The 27,219-nt window shown below is 61.3% G+C and overlaps 1 protein-coding gene across 2 annotated transcripts in view; it reads right to left on the bottom strand.

The window, feature by feature from the left end:
- Rbm19 (RNA binding motif protein 19) overlaps window positions 1–26,977 on the bottom strand; it is an 85,883-nt gene extending 58,906 nt beyond the window's left edge. Inside the window, exons 1-17 of one of the 2 annotated variants that reach the window (XM_047561387.1) lie at window positions 26,856–26,977; window positions 23,579–23,761; window positions 21,991–22,110; window positions 21,829–21,867; window positions 21,361–21,550; window positions 20,032–20,267; window positions 18,609–18,689; window positions 15,753–15,831; window positions 14,978–15,049; window positions 13,953–14,156; window positions 12,505–12,635; window positions 11,880–11,998; window positions 11,424–11,520; window positions 10,407–10,517; window positions 9,746–9,946; window positions 7,832–7,961; window positions 956–1,131 (exon numbers count right to left, since the gene is read on the bottom strand). In XM_047561387.1, coding sequence (XP_047417343.1) covers window positions 956–1,131; window positions 7,832–7,961; window positions 9,746–9,946; window positions 10,407–10,517; window positions 11,424–11,520; window positions 11,880–11,998; window positions 12,505–12,635; window positions 13,953–14,156; window positions 14,978–15,049; window positions 15,753–15,831; window positions 18,609–18,689; window positions 20,032–20,267; window positions 21,361–21,550; window positions 21,829–21,867; window positions 21,991–22,110; window positions 23,579–23,761; window positions 26,856–26,891 — 2,205 coding nt within the window. In that variant the 5' untranslated portion in view covers window positions 26,892–26,977. The remainder of the gene's footprint in view (window positions 1–955; window positions 1,132–7,831; window positions 7,962–9,745; window positions 9,947–10,406; window positions 10,518–11,423; window positions 11,521–11,879; window positions 11,999–12,504; window positions 12,636–13,952; window positions 14,157–14,977; window positions 15,050–15,752; window positions 15,832–18,608; window positions 18,690–20,031; window positions 20,268–21,360; window positions 21,551–21,828; window positions 21,868–21,990; window positions 22,111–23,578; window positions 23,762–26,855) is intronic. The other variant, XM_047561388.1, reaches the window with a different exon arrangement.
- Between the last annotated feature and the right edge of the window lie 242 nt (window positions 26,978–27,219).

Here is a 27,219-nt window from a genome sequence, read left to right as displayed (position 1 = left end):
TGGCTGAGCCTTCTAGCTCCAGGGCCTGTAATTCTGAGGACCCCCTCGAGCTGCCATGTGAATCTCTAGGAAACACTGATCCCATAGTGACGTCCCACACCACGCCAGGAGTGACTAGGACAACACAGGACCAGAGCTGGCCCGACAGGCTGAGCCACGGGCCTTTGAGACACTGCTAGGGTGCGCCTCTAAAGCCAAGTCACATGGTACCAGTGCTTCCCAAGGTGCACCGGGGCCCCTGGCCATGCTGCCTGCTCGGCTCTGGGCCTCTCCACTGCTGTGGCTGTCCTACACGGCACGGAGGTGGGGCCAGTGGACACTGCCTCTTCTCTTGAACCCACTATAGAAGTTTGGAGCTCAGGGGACCTTTTGAAAGGAAGGGGAATCAGATTTCCATCCTCTGGCCATCTCCCTTCCAGGACGAGTTCATGGCTATGAGCTGTCACTCATCCATTGAGCAGGAAACGTGGCGAGCGTCTGTTCTGTGCGGTGCTGGATCCACACAAAGCAGCGCCTCCGCTGGGGAGTCCCGTCTGGGGAGGCGGGGAGCCCGCAGACCCCATCCTCTGAGCGGGAGGGGCCCCTCGCCCACGGGCTGCCATGCTCACTGGGCACCTGCCAAACCCCTGCCCGGAGCTCCCCACTCTGCCCCCCTGCTCTCCTCCCACAGGAGCGACTCGCCCCACCCAGACGAGCCGGGTGGGGCACCCCACTATGTGTCCCGAGGCCCCATCAGGCCACGCACGGGGGTGGCGGGGGGCACCGACTTCCGGGCCGCTCACCAGAGAAGCAGCTGGGGAACTGTTTTCAAGCGCACTCAGAACACAGACCCCACGCTGACAGCAGGGGTGGCGTGCGGCAGGGTGGGCCACCCACCACCTGAGCCGGGCCGGACCACAGCAGACGCACTGCCCGTGTCGCGGCCTGGAGCGCCCCCACTCCCGTGGATACTCACTTCCCTCAGCGTCTCCTCTGTGGTGCTGAAGTTGAGGTTTTTAATAAACAGAGTGCATCCTGGAAGGCTCTCGTCTTCCTCCTCCTCCTCCTCCTCCTCCTCTTCTGCCTTGGCTGTGGGGGCCTCTGCTTCTTCCCCTGCTGGCTTCTCACCTCCTGGGGTCTCTCCGTCAGCCACTAACCCCATCAAAAAACAAACAACCCCAGTAAGTACATCTACCACCAAAGCCAGGGCCTGAAGCACAGAGCACTGGACCAAGGGGCTCTGCCTCTGTGGCACGGTCAGGAGGGACTGCAGGGGTCAGCAACAAGGGAGAGTGACCAAGTCCCACCGTCTGCCCGTTGCATTTTACTTTTTTGTACTGGGGATTGAACCCAGGGGCACTTACCCACTGAGCCACACCCCCAGCCCTGTTTTGCATTTTATTTAGAGACCGGGTCTCACTGAGTTGCTTAGCACCTCACTTTTGCTGAGGCTGGCTTTGAACCCCTGATCCTCCTGCCTCAGCCTCCCGAGCTGCTGGGATTCCAGACATGCACCACCGCACCCAGATCCTGCTCTGTTTTAAAGAGAATATGCTAGAGATCCAAGCCTACAAGCCCCAGATAGGTCTAGGCCACACTTACTTTAACTTCAAAATAAATTCTTAGGAAACTATGTTCTTGAACCGTGAACGTAAGCAAAATGTTATTTTTCCTTAAAAAACAGCACTTAGCGAACTTTCGAACTGAAATGCATCTTAGGGTTTTGCAAAAATTACAGAATGGGAAAACTCAGAGCATTCTAAAACCCCTGGAATATGGATTTCAAATCCCCCTTGAACATGCATGTGTGTTAAAGTAATTTGTCTACACACGAGGAAGTCGGAGTATTTCATAATAGTGGAAACTGAGAAAACCCACCAGAGTCACAGATAGACTGGCAAGGCCACCGGAGGTGGGGACAGTAGGTCACCACTGAACCGATGTGCTGAGGAACGCCGAAGGATGCTGATGGACCCGGGGAGCTGAAGCTGAAGCCGAGGAGGGTGGTCAGTCTGCTTGAGCAGGGAAAGCGCGCATGCGCATGCAGCCGTGGGAACCGAGGGCAAGGGCGCGGCCAGGCCGTGGCTGCTTCCGCAGCAGCAGACCCGGGCGGCTGCACCTGGACCTGTCACCACTGCTCCTGCACCTCGCCCTCGAGCGTGGCGGGCCCCCCAGCCTCAGGGCCGTTGGAGAAACCCCACGTTAGGGAACCGCGCTCAGTTTGGCTCAACCTCCCCAGTCTCACCAAGTCCCAAGAGCTGGCCTGGGGATGAGCCCCTTCCCCAGGAGAGGCTCAACAGCTACCCCACAGCCCAGGGGTATTCCTCACCCAGCCCACCTTGGTGCTGGGCAGGTGGCCGCCCTGCCCCAGACTCCAGCCCTGCCCCCCAGGCTGGCAGGAGCTCCTGAGGGTCCTGTGGTCCAAGAGGAGCCCACAGGCGTCTCCCCAGCAGCTTCCCTCCAACAGCTCCCACCTGTGCGGGGCCTAAGGGGGCTTCCGGGTGCTCAGACCTGCCCTGCACGGTCACGCCAAGCTCCTGGGCCTGTTCCCTGCCTCTCGCTTGTGGCCTGAAGCTTTCGAGTCCTGATTAGGCGTCAACCGCTCAGCCGCTGAACAAGCCTTCCAAGCCTCACGGAAGCCGCTAGTGACCGAGCTGGATCCCTCCCAGGGCCCAAAGGACCCTCCAGCCCGCAGCTTCCTGGGCCCCAGGCCACAAGGAGGAAAACGCCATGCAGGCTCCTCCCCGCCCAGGAAACAACCAACAGACCCAGCAAGGGACGCCAGGTGTGGCCATCGGTACTCAAGCCCACTTTCAAAGGACAGAGGAGGAAACGGCCTACTAAGGACACAGCGGCTCAGATTCCAGGTCCTGGAGGACTTCAATCAAGGTGAAAGCCAAGACCGTCAGCGGGAAGGCCCTCTGCGTCTCCTGGTCATCCCGCATCTCGGAGGCTGAAGGCCAAGAATGGGCAGTAGATCTGCCACGTGCCGGGACCTCAGCTGGGTGCCTTGGCTGCCTGGCCTCATCCGCAACCACAGAGACCACGTCACAGACACAATTGGGTGGCCTCGGGAACATTCCGGCACCCCAACACTAGATGCCAAGCGGTTTCAGGAAGGCAAGACAGGTTCCCAGGAGACTGACAGAGACTTACAGAGGGGAGAGGCGCGGGGACGGTGCCCAAGAAGGTTCATGGCCAGTGCAAGGGGTAGCCTCTCCTCAGCATGGCCAGCTTCTGTCCCCTGGGGAGGTCAACTCGGTATAGCCAGTTCAGATTTTTGAAAAGAAGAGGAAAACCCAACTTTACACGGGAAAACCCAGTTTTTCCATCTTGGCAACCTAACTCAACGGCACGGGGCTTTTGTGCCAGGCAGGAGCTGGTTAACCGGCCAGCAAGCGGATGCCTCCTTCTTGCTCAGAGACTGGTGGTAAAGACTGACCACCTTCCCCGCTCTGTCCCAGAGGCCTGCCGGGGAGCCCCCGACCCTTGGCAAGGCAGAGTTGACCCCACCCGACCCCGACCCAGGAGCCTGGTCGCAGGCACCGCCTGGGGTGTGGCCTTTGGGTTTAGAGAGAGCCCAGCTGAGCTGAGCAGGCTGGGTCAGTGGGCACCTCAGGCACTGCGCTCAGGAGCGGTCCCTCCCCGGGCAGGTCAGCCGCTCCCAGCCCCGCCCAGGAAGGGGCACTGGGAAGGACGGCTGGCTGGAGGTGAAAGGCGGGCTCCCGTGTGCCCGGCCTTTCCCCAGCAGCGCAGGCCGGCTATCCAGAGACGTCCACACCCTAACCCTTCACGCCCACGACGACATCCCTGCCCTGGAGTGTCCCGGGTCCTGAAATGCTGTGGGAAGAGGGCAGTCTTTAGAGATCTGCTGACCACAGGGGCCTGGAGACAGTGGCCAGGAGGGGCAGAGCCGTGGGACACATGCACGTGGGGACACAAGGCTGTGGGCTTGTGCTGGGCTCTGCTGTGTGCCACCCACGCAGCCTGGAGTAAGTAAAGCCACACACGCACACACACACTCCTGCACTGTGCTGGGCTGTTAAGAAAAACCAGCATCCACTACTCATCCACAGACCTGGTTACTATCACCTGCCATTGGACAACAGCGTGGCTGCCCTGCCAGTGGCCCCTCAGTGCCTGCTCCTAGTTTGCCAGCTCCTGCGACCTCATCCCTGACCTCACTGGCCTCTTCGCTGACGCTCAAGCCTGCCAGGGCCATGCTGACCTCAGGGCCTTTGCACTTGCTACCTCCTGGCCCAACCGGCTCCCCTCCTGTCTTCCCAGGATAGATTTCTGCTTGCCCAGCGTCAGTCCAAACATCCTGCCCTTACCTGGCCACACTAGTTCAAAGGGCCACCACGTCCCTGGTGTCCTCCTCTTTCCAGAGCCCCTAGCCTGTTCTGAAACCACCTTCCTTACTGGTTGCGTCTGGGTCCCCAACTAAAGGGGAGTTCACTGAGGACAGGAGTCAGCCTGACGCAGTCACCCCTGCACCCCCAGGACTGGCTCAGAGAGGACACTCCAAGAACATCTGCAGATGGCCAACGAGCGGAGTGCTCGAGGGGAGCAGCAGGGACAGGCAAGAGCTCAGGCCTCAGGGTTCGCAGCTGCGGGCACATCCCCATGCCCCCCATGCACGTGACTTCCAGAGGTCACGAACCCCAGGGCTTCCTCTTTTCCATATGTGAGTGGGGACCACGGTCAGGGTTGCCTGCAGGGTGACTGCAATATGGACACTGAGGCTGTGCGACAGTCCTGGGCCCGTCCCACAGCCCGGAAGCGACACTGCACCACCAACACTGCCCCTGGACCCTGCCTGTCCAGCTGGCCAGGCTGGCGCCCGGGGGAGCCCTTGATCCCCTGAGGGAAGGTGGCTGTGGGGACCCGGCCCTCCTCCTGCAGGTTCCAGGCCAGCCCTCTGCGTGCAGGGGACAGTGTCCCTGCTGGCCACCTGTGCTCCCGGGCCACCAGGCCAAACCCCACTGCAGCCCGCACAAGGTCCAGGCAGGTCCAGACGTGGCCCAGGGCCGAGGCCACCAGCCAAAGGTCTTTGTAAGAAGTACTTTGCTGCCGGCCTCAACGGGGAGACAAAGGGCCGCGGGAAAGAAAAAAGAAGTGCCTGCGAAACTCAAGCAGATGTTGGCCAGCAGAATCACCAGGCCCGGCAGGAGGCGGCAGCGGAGGGGCGGCTGCGGGGCGGCCGGCTGCGGGCAGGAGGCAGGGAGGGCTTCCGCGCGGCCCCACAATCAAATCCAGTCACGCAGCGCCACGCGGCTTTATTGTAATCAGGCCGCGCCGCCCCTCCAGGCTCCCGCGCTGCGGCCGCCGGCGGACTGTTATCAGTTGCAAGCAGCTTTCCAGGACCCCCCCACCCGGAGCCCTTTATCTGGAGGTGAGGGTCTTGGTTGTGGGGAGATAAAACACGCGGGCCCCTCCCTGGAGACCGGCAGAGAGCAGAGCGAGCAGAGCAGGGCGGACGCTGCAGAGAAGCGCGGCCCCTCCCGCCGCCCCTGCCCAGCCCCAAACGCAGGGCCTGGGGCTGCTGGCTCCCCCCACCTCGTGTCATCCTGAGGAAGATTCTGGAACAACGTGCAGAGGGCGGGTGGGGCGTGGCAGGGGAGAGGGCACAGCTCAGGGGACCAGGGACCGGGGGCTGTGCAGGCAACACAGTCAGCAAAGGAGATGGGCTCCCGGAGGCTGCGGGAGCCAGCGGGCTGCACAGACCCCGGCTCTGAGGCTCCTGCCCGCCGTGAGCAGACACCAGCCCTGCGAGCGGCAGGCCCGTCAGGACCCTCGGCACCAGCCTGGGCCTGGGCAGAAGAGCGTCTGACGGGGTCCAGATGCTGGCGCCGAGAAGACGCTGCTCGCGCCCGAGGCTCTCCTCGGACACGGCCGTGACCAGCCCAGGCGCTCTGGGAAGTGTGGGCCACGTCCGTGTGGTCGCCCTGGACAGCAGCGGCAGTTACGGACGTGTGCTCCGCTGCGTGGACCAACAGTGGTCAGCATGCATCTCCCCATGTCCTCGGGGGCGCCTGGGCGCCACCCTCACTGTTCAGGGCCGGAAACAGCCTGAAGGGAGGCAGCTGGCCCAGCCCCAAGCGGGCACGGGTCGGGGACCCTGCCCGCCATCACCGGCACGCATGGCCCGCACCCCAGAAGCAGCACCTCAGCGTGAGGACGTGGACTTGGCGCCAGCAGGTGGGGGCAGGCCCGCTCGGCCTGGGGCAGCACCCTCCCCGCATCCCAGGGCCTGGCACTCCGAAGGGCACGTGCTCCTGGACGCGGCCGAGGTGCCTCTTGAGAGGGTGATGAAAGCAGCCCGGCCGGATGGAGGCGGGCCCCAGGAGGCACCCTGCCGGGTGCACCGTCCCCGCCTGTGCCGAAGCCGGGAAGAAGAGGCCGGGGCGGAGCCGAGTGCAGCCTCCTGACCCCCGTCTGTGTGTCGGAGGGAGGGCCCACGGGGTCGGGAACCATCGTCCACGCTCACGTGCAGCAGCGGAATGGAAAGCCACGCTGCTGGCAGCTGCAGGGCGACCCCACGAGGGGAGAGGACCAGGAGCGCCAGCAGGTGGAAAGGACCCCACCACAAAGCCAAGCTGGGCGGCACTGAGGAGGGACTGGGAGGGCCACGCCACTTGCCATCCACCCAGCAGGTGGGGTGCGCTCCATCCGCAGAGCGAAGGGACAGGCGCGGCTTCCAGGCCAGCGGGTCCCAAATGCCCTTACAGACGGCCAGTCCTGACGACCCACGGGCACGCGGAGTGAGTCGCAGGCATGGAGGACGGCCCCGACCAGGCAAGGCCACCGAGTCAGCCCTTTCGGGGGCGACCGGAGGACGCTCCGCCGCCCTCTGCTTTTTTTTTTTTTTTTTTGCCATAAACCACTTTTTTGTAAACGTATGAGGACAGTGAAGATGGCAGACAAGGGCCACCTGTCCCGACGAGGAAAATCCTCATTTTAGTAAACCGAGCAATTGGCAACCCTGTGTGCGGTGGGCCGAGGGGTAGAACTTAACACCAGGCCAAACGACCCAGTCCGCAGGAGGCTCCTGACGATGCCCGACTACAAGCTGTGGTCAGAGGTCCCTGGGGAGCTGCCCATCTCCTGGGGCAGCTGTGGCACGGGGCGGGTCTGTTCTCGGGCATCTGACAGGGTGAGGTCCAGGGATGTGCCAGGCCCTGCAGTCTGCACAACAGCCCTGACGAGGAACGCTCGCCCTGCTCACCTGCCCACCGTGCGGGCCAGCCAGGGGGTGGGACCGCAGGCCAGGGTGGCCCACCACTGCTCTTCCCTCCCCTGACTGTGCAGTCGCTGGACACGAGGGGGCGCTGTGCCACACGCAAACAGGGCTGGCCTCCCTGCAGCCAGCTCTCCACACCAAGGGGCAGGGACGCTTTCCCGGCTGCTCTGAGTATGAAGAGACCTAGGTTTTCTTCCCTCGCCCTCAGCTGCTACCTTACGCTGCGCTCATAACGCTCTATTTGGTACCAGGGATTGAACCAGGGGTGCCTAACCACTGAGCAACACCCCCACCCTATTTTATATTTTAGAAACAAGGTCTCACTGCGTTGCTTAGTGCCTTGCTAAGGTGCAGAGGCTGGCTTTGAACTCACAGTCCTCTTGCCTCAGCCTCCCGAGCTGCTGGGATGAGCGGAGTGTGCCACCGTGCCCGGCTCTGATGCTCTATTTATATGCCCGGCTCTGATGCTCTATTTTTCCGGGATGTTTTACAAACCTATACAATCACAGACCGAAGTCCGCTGGTGTGCGAGATGAACGAAGCGTTAAACCAGGGGCCTGAAGAACACTTCTGCTGCCCTGCTCTCCTCCCACACAGACCTGTTCTTACCCATTTCTGGCTCCACCATGTTCTTTTCTGCAGATTTCGCTGGTGCCTCTTGGGGCTCTTTCCTCTGTGGGGCTGTGCTGGAGAAGACGCCAACGGGAGCCCACTCGAGATACAGCGGGACGTGGTGGAACTGCAGAGGCAAAGGTGCCAGCCTGTGGGTCTCCACCTCGGGACATGGCTGGAGAGGGACTCAGTCCCACGTGCAGACGAGGAGCCCGAGGGTCAGAGGAGATGGGTGCTCCCCAGGGCAGAGGAGCCAGAAGGAGAATGCAGCCCAGAGCCCCAAGAGAAAAACTCCGGCCCCTGGGCTGCGCCTCAGGCTGCAAGGACAGCCCAGCCTCTGCTGCCTTGGACGAGGGTGGAGTCAAGGCCCCCTGCGTTTCCTCCAGTCAGGATGAAAGGGGGAGCGTGACAAGGGGAAGAACTGATAGCAAGGGGCGGCTCCAGCAGGAAGGCAGTGGTCTCCCAGGGGAGCGCTCCTGTTCCACACGCACTCAGAGGTGGTTTCTGAACCAAGGAGACGCAGATGTTGCTAGTGGCTGCCTCAGTAGAAGGCGGTGGGAGCTGCAGGGCAGGGTGGAAGGAGACTTGTCGACTTGGGTCCTCTGGGACTTGTTTCAAATTTCACAATGTGAAGCTCGCAGGTTAATTACAATCAGAAAAAAAACACAAGCCGTCAGATGCTGTGGGGCACGTGTGTAATCCCAGCAGCTCTGGAGGCTGAGGCAGGAGGATCGCAAGTTGAAAACCAGCCTCGGCAACTTAGGGAGGCCCTAAGCAGCTCAGTGAGACCCTGTCTCCAATAAAATATAAAAAAGGGCTGGGGATGTGGCTCAGTGATTAAATGTCCCTGAGCTCAATCCCCAGCAAAAATAAAAAGAAAAGAGAAAACTCGTGCTCGGGAGCCAGACTGGGGAGCAGGGTTAGCTGTGCCACTTCTTAGCTGGGTGACTCTGGGTCACTGGGCCTCAGTTTCCCTATGTGCAGGAGAGGGACGCGGCCTTGCCTGGGCGGGCCCTTCGCCACCCTTCTCCTGGTGACGAGTCCTTCCCACAGCAGCGGGAGGAGGGAAGGAGGGCGTCTGCGGTGCTGGCACCGGCACGTGTCCTGTGGGTCAGGAGCTCACTGACCTCCCGGCAGCACAGTGGGCAGGGCCCTAGCTGGGGACGACCACGGGGTTGGGGGGCAGCAGCTGTGGAGAAATGACCTCCGCACCTGCAATGCCCGCCCTGAGGATCGCTGGGGGACCGCGGTCTGCAGAGCATCAGGGTGCCCACAAAGTACTAGTGGTGGGTTAAGTGGTGGCTCCCCAAGAGACGGATAGGCCTCCACCCCAGAATCTAAGGAGACGTCCCATGCAGCTGTCACCAAGATCCCAAGGTGGGATGTCCTGCATTATCTGGGTGGGCTGAACCCAGGAGGAAATTTGGGACCAAGAAGGTCCAAAGATGGGGCATGGATGGGAGTGGGAGGGTAGTGATTCAGGGAGCCAAGTGACCCCAGGAGCCCAGTGGTGGCAGAGACAAGGACAGGCCCTCCCCAGAGCCCTCGGAGGCGCGGGCCACACCCTGGACTTGGACACCTGCCTGCCAGCTCTGCCACAGTGACTTTATGTTGGTCTAAGTCAACATGCCGTGGCTACAGGTGTTCGAAACAGCCCGGCCTAGGGAACTGACTTTCAGCTTATCACAGGTACAGGACAGCAGAGAAGCTGACAGTGGAGGCTCAGTTAAGGCAGGAAGGAGGCCAGGAAAGCGGGGGCGGGGCGTGGTACGGGGTGGGGGGGCAAGGGGGGCGCTTTCCGCAGGCGCATAGCGGGAGGGCGGAGCTCAGCAGCGGGAGGGCGGAGCTCAGGCTGCAGTCCCTCTCACACACCAGGTCCCTCTCCCCGGAACCGTGCTGGGGTGGCCCTACCTTGGAGTAGGCCAGGTGGCGGAAGGCCCTGCGCGCCTCCAGCGGCTCCAGGAACTCCACGATGGCGGTGACGCCACCCTCGGGCAGCAGCACGCGGCCCAGGCTCCCGAAGCGGCCGAAGGTCTCCCGCAACTCGGCTGCCAGGGTGCCCGCGGGGAGGTTCTTGGCCAGGATCACGGTCTTGCTTCGCTCTGCTGCGGCCTGTGGGGCGGACAGGACCCGTGAGGGTCGGCAGCAGGGTCCACTCTGACACCAGCAGTGTCTGGGCCCAGGGTCCAGGCGCGGGGGAAGCAGACCCAGGAGGCGCCACCCTCTCCAGCGGGCCACCTGCTGGCCCCACAGCCAGGCGGCTCTGCCGAGGGGTCAGCCCACCCCCGCTGAGACGTGCAGACCCTGCCAGTGAATGGCCAGCCTGCGTGGCCTCCCAGGTGCCCAGCCGCTGTTCACTGGTGAGACCGGCACCTCATCTGCAGGCCTCCTGCCGCCACAGGCGTGGAGGGAGAGGCCCCGGGAGCAGCCTGTCCCTGCGAGGGCAGCGGAGCAGAGCCCTCAGGTTTGGTTCCAGTCACCACAGGGCCTGTCCACACACCCCAGCCTCCCTGCAGCCCGTCCCCAGCTCTGCGGCAGCCATCAGAGTCCCGGGAGGGCAGTGGGGACCCACCTGGCTGAAGGAGTCCAGGCTGACCCCGTTGTCGAGGAGGAAGCGCCGCACCTCTTGGACCAGCTGGGTCTCCCCGAGGGCCACACGGACAGCCACACTGCCCTTGGTCTCCTGAGGGAGGGAGGAAAGGAGGCCCGCGGCCATCAGGTGGACCCGATCTGCTCTCTGCAGCCACAGCTGAGCAGACCCAGCGAAGTGGGTTCAGCAGTGCCCTCACCCAGCCACACCCGCCTGACCCCCGGGCGCCCTCCCCAGTCAGTGTCCCCGCGCCCGCTCGGGCTCTTCCTTCCCTGCAGTGGGCAGGTCTGCGGCTCCTCTTGCAGCCCCTGGGGGCCTCTGCAGGGCTGCCCCGACCCAACCCCTCACTCCACGCCATCCTTGCTGTCACCTCCCCGACCAGCCAACCTCTCCTCTCTCCACCTGTCTCCACTAGGAGGCTCCAGAAGGCACCAGAAGGCTCTAGAAGGCAGGACCCTGTCCCCATACTGCCAAGCCCTGGTGCTTGGGACACTTGTGACACCTGAGCCGCTGTGGCCGTCCCTTGTCCCTCGTCCCTCCCTCCAACTCAGGCCAAGCGGCACTGCCCAGCATGGCGGCCATGAGCCACTGGGCACCTGACACGTGGCTCATTCAAACCCACGTCCTGCTACGCGTGGATTCAGTGGCTGGGTGGGAAGGAGGGAGGAGAAATACCCCGCGACTACGCTGGGCAGAGCGAGGCGACCATCGCTCAGACGCGAATGTCAGGATTAAGTTTCCTGTTTCTCTTAAAACCAGGGCCACTGGGCCACTCAGTCACACACGGGCTTGCCGTCCACCTCCACAGACAGGCTGGCCTCCAGTGTCTTGAGGAAGGGCAGAGGACCGTGGAGAAAGCAGCCAATGGGCAGAATCAAGGGACGTCCCTGGCCACGCGGCTGGAACGCGCTCCTGGTTTTGCCCAGAAAGAATTCCAGCCCTGGACAGAAGCGCCAAGAGGGTCTGCGGACAGGAAGCTCGCAAGTCCCGGGCACTCACGTGGTCGAACACTTGGCTCTTGGTGGCACTGTACTTCTGTGCGATGGCATCGGCCACGGCGTTGGGCCCCATGAACAGCGTGTTCCAGTTGTGGGAGCTGCGGGCAGGGGCAGAGCAGGACGGGTCACTGGGACCCCTGGGCGCTCTCTCGCAGACACAGCCTGTCTCCCCGCCTTCCTACCCTCCCGCCAGCTCCTGTCCTGGGCGGGCTCCCCACCCGCAGGCAGCGGGGCTGACAGATCCAACCTCCGGTGGTGCCAGCGGCCAGCCTGTGCCAGGGCCAGCAGGTGGCAAGCGTCCTCTCGGGGTGGACACGATACCTCGGAGCGTAAGTGAGCACGGCACCGCTCTCCCCACCTGCACTGGGGAAGCCGGCTCGGAGGCGAGGATGAGCCTCAAGCTACAGGGCAAAGGGACCAGGTGGCCGGGAAAGGCGGAGAGGGCGGGCGGGCGGACCTGGAGCTGCTGGCTTTGTCCTTGGACGCCTTCTTCTTCTTGTAGGACGAGCCGGGGCTGTCGGCATCCTCGCTGGCTTCCTTCCTGATGGTGGACGGCAGCACGTGCAGCATCCTGCCCTGCGGGGACGGGGGGGAAGTGGGCGAGCCGCCCTCCAGCGGGGCCTCCTGTCCTAAACGAGCTGGACCCAGGGCCGGGCCTGCCGGGGGACAGGGACAGTGGCCGGAGCAGACAGCGGTTACTCACGGTCCAGCTGACGGTCCAGCTGGCACTGGGGTCCCCGACACGGCCATGCCAAGGGAAAGGTGCCCCCCCCGTGACACCCCACGGCCCCTCGCACTGCGCCCAGGCCCCGCACGGGGAGAACGTGGGCCAGGTCTGGCCTGGAGCCCAGGAGCTCTACACGCTGTGGTGGAGGTGGCCCGGGCACGCCGCAAGCTGCCCTGAAGAGCAGACTGCCTGCATTCCGCAGGGCCATCCGCTCGCCCCCGCTGGCACCCCCACGTGCCTTCCCTTTGCCTAGTTCATGTGAGGAGACCGTGTGGCCTGCCATCGTGGGCTCTGGGACGCCAGGCTCCTCCGTCGCCAGGCTCGGGGACCCCGGCGGGCCCTCGAGCAGCCTCACCTGGAACACCTGCCCGTCCACTGCCGCGTAGGCCTTCACCGCGTGCTCGGGGAACATGAAGGTGACGAAGGCAAAGCCCTTGGGTTTCTTGGTCAGGCTGTCGATGGGGTAGTGGAGCTCTGACAGGGGACCTGAGGACAGGAGAGTGTCAGTCGCCTGGGTTGGGGCTGGACCCAAGCTCGGGGGCACTAAGGGTCGGCCACACAAACACAGAACAGCTGCTGTGCACCAGCCACGTCCACTCCCACTCAGTCCGAGGGAAGGATGGTGACTGCCAGCCAGGAGGCCTCCCCCCAGGGAGGTGTCATTTCCCAGTCCCCTCAGAGAAGCGCCCACCCCCAGAGAAGCAAGGAGGAAGGTGCCGGGCTGCACCTGGCTCCACGGCTGCTGCCCACAGCCTGCCCTGGGCAGCGGCCTCACCCACACAGGCCTCCTCCTCTCGCCCGTGAATGGCTCAACAGTCGCCACACGCAGTGGCCTCAAGGGTCCAAGAGTTAGTGTGCGTCACTCTGAACACCAGGTGTGGCCACAACCCAAATGGACACCTGCAGTCTATGGTCAAGCCCCCTCCCGTCCACCCAGCGCTGCCATGTGACCAGGGCACCAGCCTGTGGGAGGACCTGGGGAGCAGGACAGCGTGGACAGACCTTCAGGTCCCATCACCTGGCCTGCAAGCAGGTTCCACTTGGGGCCTCTGAGCTGTCCTTGGCCCGAGCCACACTCACACGGCTCACTGACCCCCCACACCCAGGCCAGCCTCCCGGGAGACCAGGCGCCGGCAGCATCTCCAGAGCACAGATCCACCTGCGCCGCGAGCCCACCTTCCTCCCCTGGCAAGCGGCCCCGTGACCAGGCTCAGCTGCAGGCCTGCAAGTTCCCAGCCCAAGAATAACAGCAGCAGAACCAAAGGCGGCCCTGGCTGTTGCCTCTTCTGGGAAGCTGGGTTTGCTTGGGAAGACTTGAGAAAGAAAAGCGTCCCAGGCAGGAGCGCGGTGGGTGGGGAGGGAGGGCTGGGCGGCTGCTGAATTCCAACAGCCGAGGCATCTCAGGGAAACGCCTCCATCGCCCCTGCTCCGTCTGGACGGCGAGAGCTACGGAATCAAGTCCTGCTGGGCGTGCTGGCTACGCCTGTGATCCCAGCGACGTGGGAGGCCGAGGCAGGAGGGTCAAGGCCAGCCTCGTGGACTTACCAAGACAGTCTCAAATTAAAAAATAAAAAGAACCGGGGATGTAGCTTGGTGGCAGAGCGACCCTGGATTCAATCCCCAGCACCATTAAAAAAAAAAGAGAGAATCCAAGTTCAAGTTCAGAAAGCAAAAGATGCCACTGGATCTGCAGTGGGGACAGCGAGCCCTGTTTTCAGATGAGGAGACCAGCTGGAGCCACTGCCCAAGGTCAAGAGCGAGTGGGAGGCGGATGGGGCCTACGCGGCCAGGAGCGGGCCCTACCGTAGGGGGAGAAGAGCCGCTCCAGGTCCTCCTCGGTGCTGGTGTAGGGCAGGTTGCGCACAAAGAGCCTCCCGGAGTCAGCCAGGTCCTCCTCCTCCTCGTTCTCCCCGAGCGTGCGGCCTTGCCAGGGCTGCGTGCTGCTCTGCAGGGGCCCCTTGGCCGTGGGCACGTGCTTCTCCCTGAACACCTCGATGTAGCGTCCACCTGCAGGAGAAGAGGGTCAGGGCTCGGGGGAGCCTGGGGCTTGACGCACCTGGCTGGAGGCCCAGGCCAGGCTGCCGGCTGCCAGATGCTCCTGCTGGGAAAGGCGATGGGCCCGGCAGCAGCTCTGTAGCGGGGCAGTGGCCTGAGTCCCCAGGGCCTCGTCCAGCCTGCCAGCACGGCCTTGCCCTGGGAGCCTGCTCCCACTGTCCCAGGCCAAGCGACAGTCCTCTCAACTCCGAGCCCACTCTGGGACTGCTGGCGGCTCTGCCTTGCGGAAGGTCTCAGGGGACAGCCCGACCCTGAACACCCACCTGCTGGTGAGCAGGTTGCAAAAACCACCCTGAGTGCCTAACGAGGCTGCAGCGACGGCTGGCCTCCGCCCGCACCGCCAGAGCTGGACGGACACCTTCCCCCGACCTGCCAGCAGGACTCCCGGGGACCCCTGTCTACCCTGACGCAATGCATCCCCGGGAGTCCCTGCCAGAGAGGGTGGAGGGCACGTCCCAGCTCAGGGAAGGAGCCCTTGCTGTGCCCCCAGCAAGCCCGCCCAGAGGCCAGAGCCTGCTCCTCGCTCCAGCAGGCCCAGCAGCCGCCCCGCCGGAGACCTGCCTCCTCCAGCCCCAGCCCTCGCCACTGCCCTGCCCGCCTGTACTGCCCAGGGCCACGCGCCCGCTCACGGGCTCCGGCGCTGCCTGCCTCTCCGCAGCCCCTCTGCTGCTGTGCCCTCAGTGCCCGCAGCGTCGGGCGGGAGAGGCTCGGCACAGGCGCACACGAGGGAGCCCAGGAGGGACGAGCAGCCCGAGGCCCCCAGCGCCCCTTACCCATGTACGCCCTGTCGCACTTCAGGGCTTTCTTCACTTCCTCTTCGCTGCTGAAATCCACAAAGACGTACCCTGAGGGACCAGGACAGAGGTGACTGCAGGCCCGCAGACGCAGGGAGCAGGTGCAGAGTCGCTGGGGACGCTGCACCAGCTCAGGCGGAGGCAGGAAGCCTCCAGAGCACACCCGCCTCCCTCCCCACCAGCCTGGCTTGGCAGGCAAAGGCGCCAGATGCCAGGAGTCAGAAACAAGGGCCTTTCTGCCTCCCTCTCGGCCCCAGCCCTTCCCTGACCAGGTTCTGCAGAGGAGAAATACATGCTCACGACACCCCGTGACCCGGCCTAGCACTGCAGGGCTGGACGCTGCGACCAGCCTCCCTCGCCAACTTCCCTCCAGCCACGCCCCCTGCCTCTGGGCAGCCAGATCGAGGGCTCCAAGGCCAGGGGCCACACACAGCTTCGGCCTCAGGGGGCCTCTCCCCGTGGCGCCTCAGCGCAGCGCCCTGTCTACCCCACCACCTTCCGCCAGCGTGAACTCCGCCCAGCAAACCCAGAACTGCTGGCCTCCATCTAAACAGACGGGGGAACCTGTCAGAAGAGTGGAGGCTGGGCAAGGAGAGAAGGTGAAGAGTCTGACACTGTCCACCAGGCGGCCAGAGGCAGGAGGGAGGCCGTCAGAGCCGCGTCCTGACCAGGTAGGGTGAGCACCGCCCCCGGGAGAGGAGACACGCCCCGCCCCGCGCCGGCCTCCCTACTTGGCCCAGCTCCCAGACCTCACCTGTCTTGTTCCCATGCGTGTTCCTCACTATCCGAATGGCCACTGGCTTCAGGGGCGCCAGGAATTCCACGACATTCTTCTGCAAGGAGAAGTTTGGCCCCTGATCAGTGCGACAAGAAAAGTGCCGCCCAGCAGAGAGGAGGGCAAAGCACTGAGTCAGAAAAGGTGACAGGGCGATCACAGTTCTGCTCCTTCAGTCACGCGCGTCTTTCCTCCGTCGTGAGACAGAAGAATCGGAAAACAGAGATCGGAGAAGAACCGCCTAACAACTAGAGAACAGGACGTCACCGCTGCTATTTGAAGGCATCGTATCTGACCTTTTTTGAGGTGGTTGTTTTTTATGATACTTCACGTTGTAAGGAGACCCAATGTTCTTAACCATTCCCTTCTCTAGATGTGCCTGTGACTCAAACTCGTATTTCAAAAACTACGTGAACAGGCAGGTGTGAAATCACGGCAAATGCTGAAAAGTGCAAATCAGAAAACAGAACCGACTCCTACTTCCACGGGCCAGCTCTCCCTTCCTGGCTCCTTCTGGAAAATAAAAGCAGTGAAACCAGTTTTAATCTGGGCCCTGGGAGCTCAGAGGCCCCTGCCCTGAGTGGCCTGTGATGCCCAGCCACCAGACGAAACTAAGAAGCATTCCAAACAAACGGAGGAAGTCCGGCAAAGTGGGGATTTCACACTGCTGCCGCCGATTCCTGACCATCAGATTCTCTCCACAAGCCTGGCCTCCTTCCCGGTGCCTGCAGGGAGCCAGCACCTGCGCCCCGCGCGCTCAGGAGTCTCTGGGGATGAATCCACCCGCTGCTCCACACCTGGCTTTTTCCACTTGCCACAGCACCCTGGGGTCTTCCCTGTCACCGCGTTCTTCATGTGACACCTCACGTTCCACCGTTTTAATGTGCTCCTGGTGACATTTTGGGCTGTCCTGTGGGCGGCAGGGCATCTGGCAGCACGCCGGGTCTCTGGCCACTAGATGCCAGCAGCAGTCCCCTCAGAGGTGACCACCAAGAGTTCCTCGGACATTGCCAGCTGTTCCACGGGGGCACATCGTTCCCTTCTGGGAATCACGGACACACGCCTTCCCTAGAAACGGAGCTTTGCTTTTCTGTTCTTATTGATGACCGTACATCAACGCACTCAGTTCAAATAATAACAGGAAGGTTGCAAAGAACTTTCTTGAGTTCAGACTCTGGTGTGCTCGGGGGACCCACCTGTGGGGCGAAGCTCGGCACCAGCTCGGCAAAGGCCTGGATGGTCCTGATTCTGCCCGACACCTCTACGTTGTCCTCCAAAAGGTATGAAATGTTTACTGCCAAATGTGAAAGATGTATGCCAATCTGGCAAGTGAAAAACGTGAATTTCTAGTTTCGATTTTGTTTTTAATAATTATGAATAAATTCAAGGCCACCTGAATTCTTTTTCTTCAAAAACCTCTTGTCCTTTGTCCATTTTTCTGTTGGGTGGGTCATATATCCTTCATAAGGATCTCTGTAAATTAGAGAAATTGGCGCCTCTTGCCTGCTGTTCGGGCTACGGATTGCCGCGGTCCACCTTCTGACCCTGTGGCATCCATGGCCTTACAGGGTTTCTGGTTGGTAGGCAGTCAACACGTCCATTTTTTGTATTTCCATCAAATTTTGCAAATTGCTTAGAAAGAAATTTGTTCAGCTCAGATCCTTGAGGTGTCTGGAACTTTTCTCATTATGAGGAGTAAGGCAGGGATCATCTTTTTTTCCTAAAAACAGGTTAACTAGGATGGGTGTGGTGCACGCCAGTAATCCCAGCAGCTTGGGAGGCTGAGGCAGGAGGATCGTGAGTTCAAAGCCAGCCTCAGCAACTTAGTGAGACCCTGAGCAACTGAGTGAGACCCTGTCTCAAGATAAAACATAAAAAGGGCTGGGGAGGTGGCTCAGTGGTTACACACCCTGAGGTTCAATCCTGGGTACCAAATTCAAAAAACAAAACAAACCAACAAAAATAACAACAAAACCCAACTGACCTCGATCACAAGGAACTGCTAATTTCTAATAGCAAAAAATTTAAATTCCCATGTCTCCATTTAGGAGACCAGGAAAGTGTATCCAAGTGTCCCTGAGCAGGGAAGAACATGCGAGAAGGAAAAGGGCGGTGTCACAAACCAGTCCTCAGAGGGATGCGGAAAAATCAAACCAACCGTAGAGGTCGGCTTGGTGCACAAAGAAAAGGACACTTAAGAAGGTTGGTCCTGAATGTCAGGGGTTGTCACTGGGTGGGGCCCGGGAATGTGGGGCGGGGCAGACCAGCGAGCTGAGGACAGTGGGCACCTGCGGATCACCTCCAGTCGGCAGACCTGCAGTGGACATCCCTGCGTCCTGGCAACCCCTCTGGCTACGCCCGCTCACACCCTAGGGTGGACAGTCACTCACACGGCCATCCTGGTTATAGGCGACCTTCATTCTTTTCGTTTAGCCGTGTCTCCTAGGATCTCATATGGGGACCTCTATGCCGACGCCGGGAGGGCGTGAGAATAGGGTCCTCTGCTAGGGCAGCTCTAGGGCCAGCCGGCTGCAGCCATGGTGCCAGCTGGCCTGCGGCCCGTTTCTGGAGACAGCAACACCTCCGCACTCACACGTGCCTATGGTGGCCGCCCGCTGTGAGGCAGGGGAGGACTCTCCCCAGGGACCGTCTGACCACAGGCCCACCCTCTGCCCGGCTGCCCACCCGCCTGCTGTGGGTGAGGGAGCAGAACAGGCCTTCGCGGTCCCTCCCTGGTGACGCCCGAGATGCCATGGGTCAGCCTTTCTGGTCTGTGATTCCTTCCAGCTCTCAATCCGAGTGGCTTCCTGCCCGCCCTGTCCTTAGAGCACATACCTCTGTGACACTGAACGGGGCTCCCCGCAGCTTCACGGTGTGGGGGGTGGTGGGCTCCTTCTCATTCGCTGGTTTCTCTGTCTGAGAACAAAGAGGAACGGCCACAGTGGGTTCCCTGAGGTGGTGGGGGCAGGGGACAGACCGAACGTCACAGCTCCAGGAGTGCTGGCGCCTGTGCCTGCCACAGACTCAGGGTCTGGCCAGAGCGGAGGCAGTGGTGAGGGTCCCCATTTGCCTCTGAAGTGGGAGCTGCAGCCGGGTCAGCACACCACGGGCAGGTGAGCAGGCCCCTGGCCAGCGGAGGGAGGGCCAGGGTAGAGGGAGCCGCGGCACGTGCCCTGCAGCCGCCGATCCCAGCTGGCTCCGTGCCGCACGCCGCGCCCAGCATGCAGAGGCCGGCCTCCTACTGAGCCTCTAATTGCACGCGGATTCTGAATTCGGCACCTCTTCCTGTGACTCTGGACTCCAGACAGCTCTGCACAACCTAAGTTTCTGGTAGATGCTTGGGTGCCAAACCTGCCCAGCTAGCACTCGCTCCCCAGCAGAGCCTGCCGTGAGCCCTCGGGTGCAGCACAAGGCCATTGCTGGTCCCCACAGAAACGCCCGTGTGCTGCCAGGGGTGCTGCCCCGACCCTGCTGGCCACCCCAAGCACAGGGGCTCAGGAGGTGGCTGGGAGGACGGGCGCTGCCAGGATGTCCTCTGCAGACGAGGATCAGAGAGGCCTGTGGGCTGAAGCACCCCCCAGGCTCAGCAGCACCCAAGGGTCAGAGCTGAGACTGGACCTCGAACTCCCAGACTCCCTTCGGGGCACGGTGACTAGGAAGGAGGGAGGAGGAAGAGGAAAGAGAAGAGGAGGCAGAGGGAGCCCCTTCCTCTCGTGGGGAAGTGAAGGACTGGTTGCTTCCAGCTCAAGAACGGGGACACACACGAGTCCAAGTGCCCTGTGTCTGGAGCAGAGGACACCCTGGTGGGGGACAAGGTGGCCGTCCTCAAGCGCCGTGTCCACCTCTATAATCTCAACTTCAGAGCCTGGAAGACCTGGGCTGGGCCTGACCCCATCACGGGAGCCTGTCACTTCCCTTCTCCGGGCCTCAGTTTCCTCACCTATGAAATGGAAGAAGACCAGCCCCAGAGACAGTGATGACACTCCGAGACGGCAGGTGCGTCACCAGGCCCATAGGCGGGGCTTGACTGAGCTCACCTATCAACCACAGCCCGTAGGCGGGGCTTGACTGAGCTCACCTATCAACCACGGCCCATTCGCGTCCGCGGCCCTCACTCCTCGCAGAGCCCTGACGGGCACAGGCAGCCCCTCCAGGTGTGGCAGGTGGTGAGGGGACAGTCCTTCCTCCATGTGGCACCCCTGCAGTGGGACCACGCGGACATGCACAGAAGCCCTCCCTGTCCCCTGGAGGCACGCACCTGGGCTCCGGGCTCCTGCCGCCTCCTGCTCCCAGGCAGGGCCCCCGTGCTCCCTCGCGCCTGCTGGGTCTCGGTGGCCGAGGACTCCTCTGCCTCACTCCCGTCGTCACAGTTCACTGCTTCGTCCTCACTCTCCTCCTCTGAGGACGACGTGGCGGCCACCACCTTGGACTTCAGGTACTCCATGTCCGAGAGCCCCTTCTGTGCAGCCGCCTCTGGCGCGAGGCCCTGCTCTGCTGAGTGGGGGTGAGGAGGGTCACCTTCCTGGACAACCAGAGACCTGGGCAGCACAGGCTGAAAACCTGGGGGGGGCTGAGGTGCCACACCCGCCACGACCAGGGCCCCCGTGCCCAGTGGCCCCAGGAAACCCTGTGATGGGCAATGAGAGGGCAGAGCTCTGCAGTTCCATATGACCCGGCCCCACACCCAGGGCACCATGGCTCCCCACAGCCTGGCTCTCCCCTGGACGGCCCTCCACAGTCACCGCTGACCCCCTAGCTGGGCTACGTCCAGGCATGTAACGCGTTAGAGAAGGTGCAGGTAAGACCCACGCCTTCTACAGAGAAGCGCACCACAGCGTCCGTCACCACAGAGGGCTGAGGAGGGAACCCGCCTCCCCTCCCAGGCTGCTAGCCCAGTGCTTTTAGCGCCACCCTCTCTCAGCCCATCCAGGCCACGTCCGCCCCTGCAGCCCCTGCTCCCCTCTCCTGAGCCCTGAGATGCTGCGTCTGCAACGCCTTCTCTGCCCCCTGCTACTGTGTCCCCCCAAGTCCTGCGAGTCCTTCAGATTCCAGCTCAGCATAGACACTCTGCTGTGTCCACATTCTCATCTTAAACCAGCCCCGACTCGGACCCCCAACAGAGCTGGTCACTGCTACCATCAGCTGCCCCGCACTGACCCGTGGGGACAAAGCTCAGCCCCCGAGAGGCCTTCCCGACAGCTCCCCTTCCAAGCCCCCGTCCTCTCTGTCACCAGAGATCCTGGATCCTCTGTGATCCAGGGGAGCTTATCTGCTACTGCTTCTCCTCCCTCATCGGGAGGACAGCTGACCACTCCGTGGGGAGGGGCTCCTCTGCCTCCTGCTCGCTGCCACGTCCCCAGAGCATAGCACACAGCATGTGCTCCGCCAATCCGTCGACCACTGACTGAGCAAGTGACCAGAACGGTCACAGCAGACTTTCCAACTAAGAGCTCAAGAGCTGCGTTGGGCCGGCTCTGTGTTTGGGGTCGGGCTGGCCCTGGGCCTGCGAGCGGGCGTGGCGAGCGTACGCACAGGGCAGGCAGACGGGAAGGACACAGGCGCACAGGCACGGAGGCCCGGGCCTCACCTGCAGGCTCCTCGGCCGCCTCCTCCTCGCTCTCCTGCCCAGAATCGGAGTCGAAGTTCAAGTAGTCGCTGGTCGGCTTGCTCTTCCCTGCCGGGGGCTCCGTGTCCAGGGCATCGTTTGCCCACGTGGCCACCTGGGTCCGCTTCTGGTGAACCGACAGGAACTCCCGGAACTCGCTATCTTCCTTCAGCTGTGGCACCGGAACCAGGGTGGCAGGGACGTGGGGGGAGAAGAGGCGGAGGCGGCTCAGGTGTGGCCCGGCCGTCCTAGCTATCGGCAGGACAGGCACACTCCCGCCTCTCCTGGGCCCCCAGGGTCTGCTGGTCAGCAAGGAGGCAGAGAGGACTCTGCAGGACGAGGAGACCAGGAGTCCACAGGACATGGACATGGAGCGTGTGGCGCTCTGCTTCCTGGACCAGCCCGCGCCCTCAGACTGCTGCCCCGCCTCTCCGTCAACAGGACGCTCACCTGCTCCAGCTCGCTTGGGACCTTTCTTTGCTTGTCATCCTAAAAGCAGAAGGTGCAGGCGATGAGGGTGGCACGGAAAGCGGGCAGGTGACCCGCGGTGCCCGCAGCCCCCCGGAGGCCACCCAAGAGCGAGGCTCAGCTCCCCTGGGGCCGCCTGCGTACTTCCTTAATTTCTGGGGGGACGGGGCCTGGTGCGGGCTGCTCGGGCTGCCTTGGCCTCTGGGCGTGTCTGCTCCAGGCTCGGGGCTTCGTCGGGTCCCCAAAGGACTTGCAGAACTCCACCTGCGGAGAAGGGGGCCATCTTCACTCCTGCCGCTGCCCTCAGCACCGGGACCCGGGCTTCACAGGGTGGCTGACCGACCCGCTGACTGAGCGAGCGACTGCCGCCCCAGCCTCAGCTGGTCCTGCGGCGTCACTAGGCTGGCTGGCTGCCGCTCACTCAGGCGTCCCGCGCGCAGGCGCCCTCGCGGGCCTGACCGGCTGAGCACCCGACAGTGGGCAGCAGAGCTGCGACTCTCCCCAGTCCCCAGACCAGAAACCGGGAGCACAGAGAAGAGAGGGAGCCTGTCTGGGTGACCAGTCGTAGGTGACAGAGATCTCAGGTGCCTGGGGACCCAGGAGCCTGAGTTTTTAACCATCCATGCCAAAGGGCGGCTCTGAGGACGACATGAGGTGCAGGCCACGTGCGCAGCCGGGCAGGGGCAGGGACGAGCAAGGGCGGCAGGGTCACCAGTGAGTGCGAGGCAAGCACCACTGGCCTTGGGGAACAAGCGAGGGTGACAGGGAGCCCGGGGCGGCCATGGGCGTGGAAGGGAGCTGAGCCCGTGGACCTCTCCAGACCCGAGGCCGCCTACACTCAGGGTGACCGAGGAGACGGCTGGTCCTGCTGGGAGCCCAGGTGACAACTCCCAGACAGCCGAGCTCGCCCTGGTCACCAAGCCCTCCCTGAAGAGCGAGCCTGCCCCCTGGGCCCATCCTGCTGTGAGGACGCTCAAAGCAGTTGCTTCCGTAATAACGGCAAGTGTGGCGCAAAATCCAAACACCAGGAAGTCTCTGTGGAGGTCAGAGGGAGAGGGCGTCGACTCTGTCACCAGAGACTCGTCAGCCTCTGGGCGAAACCCGTGCCCACCCCACCCAGACTGCGGGTGCGGCTGCCTCGATGGGATCTCGTGCCCCGCGGCTGGCTTTCTGCTTCTCAGCAAAGCGCTGGGGACACTTTACCACGTCAGTGAACACACGTGGGTGACCTGAGCGGGACCTCCTTCTCCAGGAAGCTTCCCGGCCCCTCCCTGGCCTGGGCGGGTCCTGCTCTGTCTTCCCAGGGTCCCTGACGCACTGAGCACCCTGGACACAGCAGCCTGTGTCTGTCAGCGCTCTGCCTGTGCGGAGGCAGCAGGCTCCTGAGCGCAGGGACCAGAGCACGGCTCTCCCCAGATTCCCGGCAGTGACCGGGGGCTCTTGAGAGCGCTGACAGGCAGGACGATGCCCACCTGTGGCTCCCAAGTCCCTCTCGGTGGGCAACACAGGCGCCACCCGAGGCTTCAGACGCGCCTGTTCTCACACCTGACAAGCCGCACCGAGTCGAGACTCAGGACAGGCCAGCCGCAGTCTGACTCGTCCTCAGGAGATTCTTTTGAACACGGAAGAGCAGGACCTGGTGAGGCGGCCCTGGGACCCACGTGCTGGGCGAAAGGTGGATGGTGGGTGTCGCTCTGCACAGGCAGGCAGGGCGAGCCTCCCGCCCACTCACCGTGATCCGGGACGTGTCGATAAAGCTCTTGTTGAAATGGCTCAGTGCGGCCTGGGCCTCTTCCTCAGACTTGAAGCCGATGAAGCCGAACTTGCGGAACTTGCCGTCTTTGGTGAACTTGAGGCTGCAGTCGGTCAGCGTGCCGAAGGCGGCGAACAGCTGTCTGAATCGCTCCTCCTTCATCTAGGACAGAAGGTGGGGAGGAGCTGGTGAGTCCATACAGCGAAGGGACAAATGGCTAGAAACCCGGGGCTCCGGGGTTCTCCAGGGGTGGCCAGAGACGAGGCGGCGGCGGCCTGTGCTTTGTAGTCAGGCCAGCTCTGACTAACACTCACTGGCTACGTGCCCTCTACTCACATCACCGGTGAAGAAATGAGACTCCAAGGGCCACGTGATGTCATCACACCCTGTGGGGCTGCTACGAGGTCAAGACCAAGTACAGGATCACCATAGTGACACTGCTTAGGAGACACTGAGAGGCTGGTCAGAAGAAATGAGAGTGGGCACGCAAGCTCTGTGTGCCGAGGGGTGGAGGACGCGCGGCGTCCCAAGGCGGCCACACCCTAAGCCCTGGAACGCTGGACACACACCACATGCAGCACATGGGATTGTGCAGATGTGATTCGATCAGGAGTCTTGAGGTGGGGAGATGATCCTGCATTACCTAGGTTCAAAGTGATCACGAGGTCCTTATAAGAAGGCGACAGGAGGGTCAGAGTCAGGGGAGATGTGAAGACGGAAACAGAGGGAGAGAAACTGGAAGATGCTGCTACACTCCGAAGACAGAAGTTCAAGGGTGTGGCTTCGAGTCCAGGGGGGTAGGCAGCCTCTTGAAGCCGAAAAAGTGAAGGAACAGATTCTGTCCTACAGCCTCCGGAAGCACAGCAACCCCACCAACACCTCGATTTAAGATGTCTGACCTCCAAGAGCGTAGGAATGAATACGCATCATCGAACCTCCGAGGGGAGCAAGCTGCTCTGGCAGCCATGGAAACCCAATAGGCTGACACTGTGACAGTCTGATCCAGCGGCCCCCATTCCAGGCAGAGGGGGCTCCTGGCTTCCCGCATCCTCACTCAGCAGAGAACTGTGTGGGTGGGAGTGGGCCTGAGAGGCACCTGGGGACCACGGACAACCAAACCAGCTTGAAAACACAAAACCCCTAGGCACTGGCGGCCCAGGAGGAAGAGATTTTCAGAGGCAGCTTCATAGTAACTCTGATCTCACACTCACCAAATTAGGAGTTTTTATGCACATTTTAGAGAGGAGAAAACGGAATACTCGGAGGATAAATGACCTGCCGAAGGTCTACAGAAGCCAGGGCTGTGTCGGCTCAGATGTGTAAGTGAACTCATGCCCCCATTGCACAGGGGGGCCTCGCTGAACTCTGACCCCATCATTCTGCTGCAGGAACTGCCAGCTCCTGCCTGTTCCCCCAGGAAGCCTCTCCAAGATCCCGCACGTGGGTCAGTAGCCAAACCCCACTGGGCTCCTACAGCACCCGGCTCGTACTTCAGTCCCTGCATTCTGATCTGGTGTCTGTTTCCTCTGCTACCCTGCAAACTTCATAAAAGCAGGGACCAAGTCTTGCCCACTTCTGTCTACACTGTCAGCAACACCAGAAGCACTCATTACTAAATGTTCATCTGTTGGAAAATAATTAGGTGCATGCAATTATGCTGAGAGACAATAGGGGTACTGGTCAAAATTGCCAATTTTAAAACCAGACTCCTCAATTCAGTCCTTGTTGTATGAATTATCACCTGTGTGTGACTTCAGGCCAATAACTTTGCCTTGATATGCCTTGGTTTCTTCACTTTTAAAATGGGTATAAGAGTAGATTCTGACTTGCAGGGTTACGTGAGGATTAAATGAGTTACTGTACCTAATGCATCTGGAACAGTGCCCAGCACATAGTAAATTCTCCAAGGGCTAACTACTACTGTTACTGTTTTTGTTATTTATTCTTTCATTCATCAGGCAAGATGAACAACGGAAAGAAGCCACCACACTAAGGGGCAAAATGAAACTTGGAGAGAAAAGAAGGGTAGGCATGCTGAAACACTCATCCAACTAAGTGAAGCATCAGGAGACGCTGTTTAAAGCTGATGGATGGATCAATAATAAATATCTTAAAAGTATTCTACTTAGGGTAAATAGCAGGATAGTTAAAAACAAAAATACTTAGAAGTTGGAGGGAAGAAATAGATTATCTAAGGTCCTCCTCTTTCATAGTACAGGGAGTCAGCAGATAGTCCCTGGGATAAACTACAGAGATGAGCAAAGTACCTGGGTCCACAGAGAAGCCTATGGAGAGTCCTTTTAAAAACAAACCATTTGAGGATGGGTACTCCCAGAGAGTTGGAGCAAAAGGCTTTACTTCTCGTTTTATATACAACTGTCCTGCTTTAATTTTTTAAATCACGTGGCATAAGTGCCTCCCACGTGGCAAAGAGGGAAAAAAAAAAACCCTAAAAAACCATAATAAAAGCGAAATGGCTCCTTGTGTTCTCTTTCCAGGGAAAGAGACTCCCCAGAACAGAGGCGAGAGTTCAGAAGACATTCTCACAACATCCAAATGGCTCTCTTTGTACTGGGGCCATGCGATTCCTGGCCACACAAGTGGTGTGGGTGCTCTCTATCCAAGAACTACAGTGAAAGAGGAAAGATGACCACTTCAGTCCATTGCATCCAGAAAGACATTGCCACATCCATTCATGCATTTCTTCACTCACTGATCAGGCAGTTTCATCAGAAGCCTACCAAGTGCTGGGTTCTGTGCTAGGCTCTAGGCAGACAGGAAAGAGCAGCCTGGATAAATGGTTTAAAGCCCTTGGCAATATGCCTACCTGTCCCAAGGGGGATGAGGGTGGGGATTGGAGATCCTCGGAGCCATACACAAGCCTCCCCAACAGACTCCCGAATGGGAGGGCAATACAAGTACCGTGATGGTTCAGACACGGATCAACAAGAAAGCGTGATCGATCGAGAGAGATTGGGGAGCGGCACGAGGTAGGGGTTGGCATTTCCCTAAAAAGAGGGTCGTTGGGTTTGGAGTCAGGTACCCACGGACCGGCTGGGAAACCTTGGGCAGCCGCTATTTCTCTTTCTCAGCAGTCAAGTGGGGATAAACCCAGGATTCTGCCCCCTTTAGGGTTTCGGATCCGCCCAGAGTCCCACCAGAGAGCGGAAGCCCCTCAGTTTTCTCCAGCCACCTCTGTCCCGCAGCTCCCAGCGGGTCCCACTTTCAGATTCCCCAAACCTGGCTCTTTCCTCACCCCGTTCGGGAGGTTCTTCACGATCAGTCGCGACATGGCGCAAGGTCCCGCTGTTCTGATTCCAGCACCACCGGACCGCGTCTTCCCACAACTTTCACGCTGCCGCCGTGGGCGCCGCCATCTTCAGCAAGCCGGAACAAAGTCACGTGGCCTCGTCTCGACCCGCCCACCCGGAAGTAGGTGCGGCCAAAGCCGGACCTGCTGGAGGAGGTCACACCCCTAAGAGGCGGGCCTGAGCGCTTGCATTCTGCGCAGGCGCAGGATCTGGAGCGGCTCCGGGAGGCCGCAAAGCCTTGTACCAGTCGGCAGGGGGCGCCGGTTCCCAACACCCGCGGGTCATTGCGCGGGACCTGCTCTATGGGGA

The sequence above is a fragment of the Sciurus carolinensis genome, chromosome 8 (genome assembly GCF_902686445.1).
Source record: "Sciurus carolinensis chromosome 8, mSciCar1.2, whole genome shotgun sequence".
NCBI lineage: Eukaryota > Metazoa > Chordata > Mammalia > Rodentia > Sciuridae > Sciurus > Sciurus carolinensis.
Note: the sequence above shows the minus strand (reverse complement) of the source record. Positions and strands in the feature narration are given on the sequence as shown.